Source organism: Sipha flava, unplaced genomic scaffold (assembly GCF_003268045.1).
Source record: "Sipha flava isolate LNK unplaced genomic scaffold, YSA_version1 309_pilon_pilon, whole genome shotgun sequence".
Classification (NCBI taxonomy): domain Eukaryota; kingdom Metazoa; phylum Arthropoda; class Insecta; order Hemiptera; family Aphididae; genus Sipha; species Sipha flava.
Genome location: NW_020272988.1, coordinates 548,564 through 554,301, shown reverse-complemented (window position 1 = coordinate 554,301; position 5,738 = coordinate 548,564). Strand labels below are relative to the sequence as shown.

Here is a 5,738-nt window from a genome sequence, read left to right as displayed (position 1 = left end):
AAGAAACATATCAGATTTATTAAGATAATTTATATAAATTAAATGAATTTGATTTTTATACCATTTAATATTCAAAGTGTAGAGTTCAGAAGTAGAAATGAAAAGGGGATCCCCGGCTCCCGGAGGAAAATTGATTTGGGTCGGTCCAAAAAAAAAATCCAAGTTCTGAAAAAGAAACATAAAAATAAATGTATTAAAATTTGAATATTTTGAAACAAAATTAGAGTGATTAATTTAAATTGAATAATATTTTACATTTATGAACACAATTTATTAGAAGTTAATTATTATTAGTTAATTTTAATCAAATGATTTAAATGTTTCAAGATATTTGATGTAGATTAAATGAATTTGATTTTTATTCCATTAAACATTTAATGCATAAAATTCAACAAATATTTATATAAGTGGTTACCCGGCTCTAGAAGGACACTTTGTTAAGGTTGAAACAAAGGAAAATCCAAGTTCTGAAAAGAAACATATTAGACTTATTAAGATATAATAAGTAAATAAGATGAATTAGATTTTTATACCATTAAATATTCAAAGTGTAGAGTTCAGAAGGAGAAATGAAAAGGGGATCCCCGGCTCCCGGAGGAAAATTGATTTGGGTCGGTCCAAAAAAAAATCCCAAGTTCTGAAAAAGAAACATAAAAAAAAATGTATTAAAATTTAAATATTTTGAAACAAAAAGAGATTGATTAATTATTATGTCTTTAATATGAACGTACAATAGGTTAAATTAAATATATGTATATATTATTCGTTAGCAATTTTAACTTATGATTATTATGTGTATAAACTTAAAGTTAACATACTTTATTGTGTGTTTCTCTATTTTTCTCGTCATTGTGTTTATGCTTTATTATTTTGATCACATTGAAATAAGTAATGAGAACATACATTTTAGCATAAACCATATAATATGTACAATAAATAAGTACACACTTTCGCATCAATTCCACAAATAAATAATAGTTGTAAGTTGTGTTTCAGTTTCTTAGGTCTAACTAACGCTTAACATTCCATACATTTTGGAAAAAATTAAGAAGGAATTATTCTTAAAATTGGTAGTAATTTCAATGATGTATCTTTATATTTCTTTTTAAATAAATAAAAAGGAAAATAATTGGGTATCTTGTTAAGCAAAACACTAAAACATACTAATCATATATTTTTAATAAAATAAAAATAAAATTATTGGGTACCATGTTAAACAAATAACTAAAATAAAACAATCACACCCTTTTAATAAACAAACTATACTTTTTAAAATGTGACATATTAAACTAAGTTAAGCCTAATGAATATTTAACCATCCTTTTTCGGTATTTTAATGGATTTAAAATGAATCTGTTAGACGTAATAATTCAGTTCTGAGGTAGTATAATGTTCATTGTTTGTTAACAAAATATATAATATTACTCATTGAATTAGTGATTAATTATTTATATATGTTGTATATATTTGATACTTTAAGACTATAATTATATAAATAATGTAATAAATAATGAATTATAATAATAATTCTGACCTCTCTAGTCCCAATCATTTATACCATAGAAATAATATACTGTATATTGATAGAAACTTAATGTCTTTTTATATAACTAATAATATAGATTATTACAATATATGACCGACAATATATGAGAGGACAAGTTTGACCAGGCTAACATTGCAAAAGTACCATATATTTTCCTTTTATTTAATTAAACATCCAAAGTTTATAATAGAATATAAAAAAAATTGTATACATATGTATGACATATTTTGTATTTGTATAGAAAAAATATGATCAGTGGACTTGAGAACTAACTTATGTCATTAGTTTCACTGTGCAAATCTGTTTTAATATCTTAATAAATATATACAATATTCATAAATAGCCAATACCACATATATGAGATATATGCATAATTTTTTAATTTCCTGGGCATACTTTTACTTAAGATAAAGGAACATAGTGCTTAACATTTTTATAAATTGTTCAGTATTTTTTTAAAAAAAATTTTTAATGGAACTATCGATAAACTTTCACAGCTAAATTTTGCTATTATTATAACAATATTTCTGATTAATGTATTAATATTAGATTTTAGTGACAGTAAAAATAGAATAATATTTTTCTTAATCAATTTTATTATTTTATTTTTAATTGATAGGATGTTAAATAAATATGTATATAAACATAAAAATTATAAACCACTATTTTAATGAGTATACTTCAAAATATATATAACAAAATAAAAATAAAACATAATTGGATATTCAATAAACAGTAATATTACTAATATAAATTAACTTAAACAGTACAATAAATAAATAATATGGTATAAAAAATATAAAATTAATCACAAGAATAAAATAAATTTCAGATAAATGACAATAAACTAGAAAAAATACATATTTTATGTTAATGTTATACTGTATGACCTAACGGCATACAAATAACATTAAAACAATAAAATATTGATAGTTTTGTAGGTACAATTAAGACACATATTAATTTTATAAGTATGAATATAAATATAAAGGTATATATTTAACTGTTAACATTTAATAGTCTCATAGTTAAATTTATTTCCATTACATGACATGCAGATGTGTCTAATAGAGATCAAGTAATTATTATTTTAATTAAGATCAAAGTTCTTATTGAATATTTCTCAATGAAATAGTGCTGAATAATGTTCAATGTTTGACAAATTAACACATCAACAGTAAGATGAAAATAGTTTGAGAATGCTTACACAAATGTTATGATACAAAATCATATAGTGACAATTTAGATATAACATATTTAAAAGTGAAATATTAAGTAATAGCCTCATGGGTGCATTCCACAAGCTTCTTTATAGTTGGATGAATTAAATATGGTGAAGTAATCATCATGTATAAATCTTATGGCAGATTCTATAGGGCATAAGTAAACAGTATCTTGCCAGGCTCCACCATGATCATTGCAGAAAACCACTGATCGGGTCACGTCTTTACCATTGAAAATAGCTCTGAAGTAGAAGTCCTTGCCAGGAAATGTCGTGTCAACTGTATTGTTTCGATACACTTCAAATACAAGTCTGGAAGCATAGTGTGGTGACATGGTTTGGGCGTTGAGTACACCAAACGCAGCTAACAGATACTGAGCAGTCAAATCATGACCAGAGTACAGGACCAAATGAGGTTTACCTTCCGACACCATTTTAAGTAGGTTCATGGCCACATTTAAGGCAAAACCATATGACTTGAGAAGTCCATACTTCTGCAGCAGTCCATGTTTAGCATACCGTTTCAAATCCCAATCCAGGTAGCCAAATAACTGATGCACATTGTCAATTGTTATACAATCATCCTGGTAGCAAGGCAGGTGCGCTCCATGGCATATATATGTCATAATCGAATCTCTCAGTAAGTATGGGTCCACCCGTACACTACTAGACATCAAGTGTAATATATTATGCATATGTTTGAACATCTTCTCCACAGCTCTACGACTCTTCAATCGCTTTTCTGAAGACTGTTTGATTTTCATCAATAAGCTGTTGACATTATAACAAGCACAATGGTCAAAACAATAACTGTAACTATCGCTTTCCATAAATGTAATTTTAGGCATAATGTCTGGTGACAATATTGCATATGCAAACGCTAATGCACTCTGAAAAGTACGTCTATACTTGGTACTATATATTATTATGTCGTCAGAAGTAGAAACGCTGAGTAAGGAAGAGTACACAGAACGTAATGTACGTCCAAGTTTAAGCATTTGAGACACACCAACAGGTGTTAGTTGACTAATAGAACAATTATTTCGCGATGGATATAATGGATAACCGTGAAAAGGGCCTAAAAACTGTAAGGACATGTTAAAAAATATATTTTGCAAGAATGTCACATAATCACTGTACTCCTGATCAGGTGCTATACCACAATCGATGTTAGCTATATTTCTGACATGATTCATTGGTCCCCGGTCCCCATGACGGGTCAGAATTATCACCCCTTGGATGGTAAGACTGTTGTTCAACGAACCTGATGGAATACAAAATAAAATAATACTTTACCATACGCTGTAGAAGCAAAATGATTAACAGTTCAAGTACCAATATCTCCCTCGACACCGTGTTTAATCGCTCGAGGAGGATTGCACACTTTAGCCAGGTCCTTGTAATCGATCTTGGACACCGACCGGATGCGCTTAGCAACGGTAACCACCGACACGTTCACAGGTTTCCTGTCGGGCGCGGGGCGGTTGGAAATCTTGAAGTACAGCACTGAAACAACAAACGCGGTGTAAGCAATGAAACGCAGAACCGTGTGGGGGCGTACGGCTCGTTCGAAGCCTAAAGTTTGCAATCGTTCGTACCGCGGGCGCAATACGTTCTCAATAAACCGTAGAACAATAAATGATACGTAAACAATTGTTCGTACACTCAAGTTTCGCGGTACACGCTACGGACACGGTTCACGGTTGTGTGCGCACCGCACAGAACGGGTCGCGCGATACGCTCGGGCACGGCGCACGTTACCTGGAAAGAAGACGCAGAGCCACAAGATCAGGTAGACCAGATACCGGTGCCGGGCCATGTTCCGGACGGTCGCGGGCTGAACGTTGGCCATCGGACACTGGCGACCCGGTAACGTAGACGGATGTCGTACGGTCACCACTGGCGCACCGGACGTCCGCGTCGCGAGGACGTCGCCATCGCCGCACACATCGAACCGCTGTCCGCCCGCCGTCCGGTTGCCGACCGTTCGTGCGGTTCGTCCATTTGCGGCCACCCGTTGGACAGCCGAACCGACTGCCGACTCGAACCGCGGCCAGTGCAGAACACCGTTGCCGTCGATGCTGCCGCTAAGCGCGTTACCCCATTATCAGTTGGTCCGTTATCGAAAACGGAAACGATATCGGTGAAGCGATAAAAGTTGATAAGCTAATCAAACATTTATTTTTGTTACAATTATTGTTCCAACAAATTGCATTAAAATTGCATTAAAACGCGTTGATGATAAATGTTAAGCTTCTCAACAACAACATTTTTTTTTTAATATCGATATCGTTTGATTTTCCGCGATATCGAAAACAAATTTAATACAATTTAATATATATAATTATATTGTATTATATATAATATATAATTTAATACCTCTAAATTTTTGTTGCCAAATTTTAATTTCACTCACAGCTGCTAACACATTGCAATCTAAATTGCCTTAATACATTTCAACTAGCTGCTTAATTTTTTCTTCATATTGCATACTGTTGGATGATGGTAAAATAACGTCAATATTTTCAATTATGGATCTATGAGATAAAAATCGATCGTTTAATTGATTTAAAAAATGATCTATAAACGGAATGAATAAAGATATTTTGTAATAATCCTCAGGCAAATAAACCTAGATTTGCATCTGTTTTTTTGCTTATTTGTTGTACGAGGAATAGATATTTCAATGTTTAAGGCATCACATTTAAATTATTAAATTATCTTTGATCATGTTATAAAACTGCGATCAAAACGTAATAACATATCATGTATACGTTACTTGATATTATAAAACGTATTTAATATGAATTTTCCTTTTTTATTATTCACCTGTCAATCATTCCACAAAGGTATCTGAAAACCCAATTGCGGTGGTCCGTTGTCGGATAAATAAAAATATACATGTTGATTGCTCCGAAATCGAGCTCATGAGTATCGACGAGCTTCATACTCTTCGCCACGTTATCGTTC

The 5,738-nt window shown here is 31.5% G+C and overlaps 1 protein-coding gene across 1 annotated transcript; it reads right to left on the bottom strand.

Moving 5' to 3' along the window:
- Positions 1 to 2,552: 2,552 nt before the first annotated feature.
- Positions 2,553 to 4,883, bottom strand: LOC112686458 (2-phosphoxylose phosphatase 1). The gene is made up of 3 exons (XM_025558732.1): positions 4,530 to 4,883; positions 4,104 to 4,274; positions 2,553 to 4,032 (listed from the first exon to the last, which is right to left on the bottom strand). The coding sequence occupies exons 1-3, from the start codon at positions 4,618 to 4,620 to the stop codon at positions 2,831 to 2,833; spliced, it is 1,464 nt and encodes a 487-aa protein (XP_025414517.1). The 5' UTR covers positions 4,621 to 4,883; the 3' UTR covers positions 2,553 to 2,830.
- Positions 4,884 to 5,738: the final 855 nt, after the last annotated feature.

What these genes read in the sequence shown, in the direction of transcription:
- LOC112686458 (XM_025558732.1), bottom strand. Translation starts at nt 4,620, where the DNA reads ATGGCCAACGTTCAGCCCGCGACCGTCCGGAACATGGCCCGGCACCGG. An exon ending in GCTCTGCGTCTTCTTTCCAG is followed by an intron (nt 4,275 to 4,529) that starts GTAACGTGCGCC and finishes TTGTTGTTTCAG; the next exon opens with TGCTGTACTTCAAGATTTCC. An exon ending in CGGTGTCGAGGGAGATATTG is followed by an intron (nt 4,033 to 4,103) that starts GTACTTGAACTG and finishes GTATTCCATCAG; the next exon opens with GTTCGTTGAACAACAGTCTT.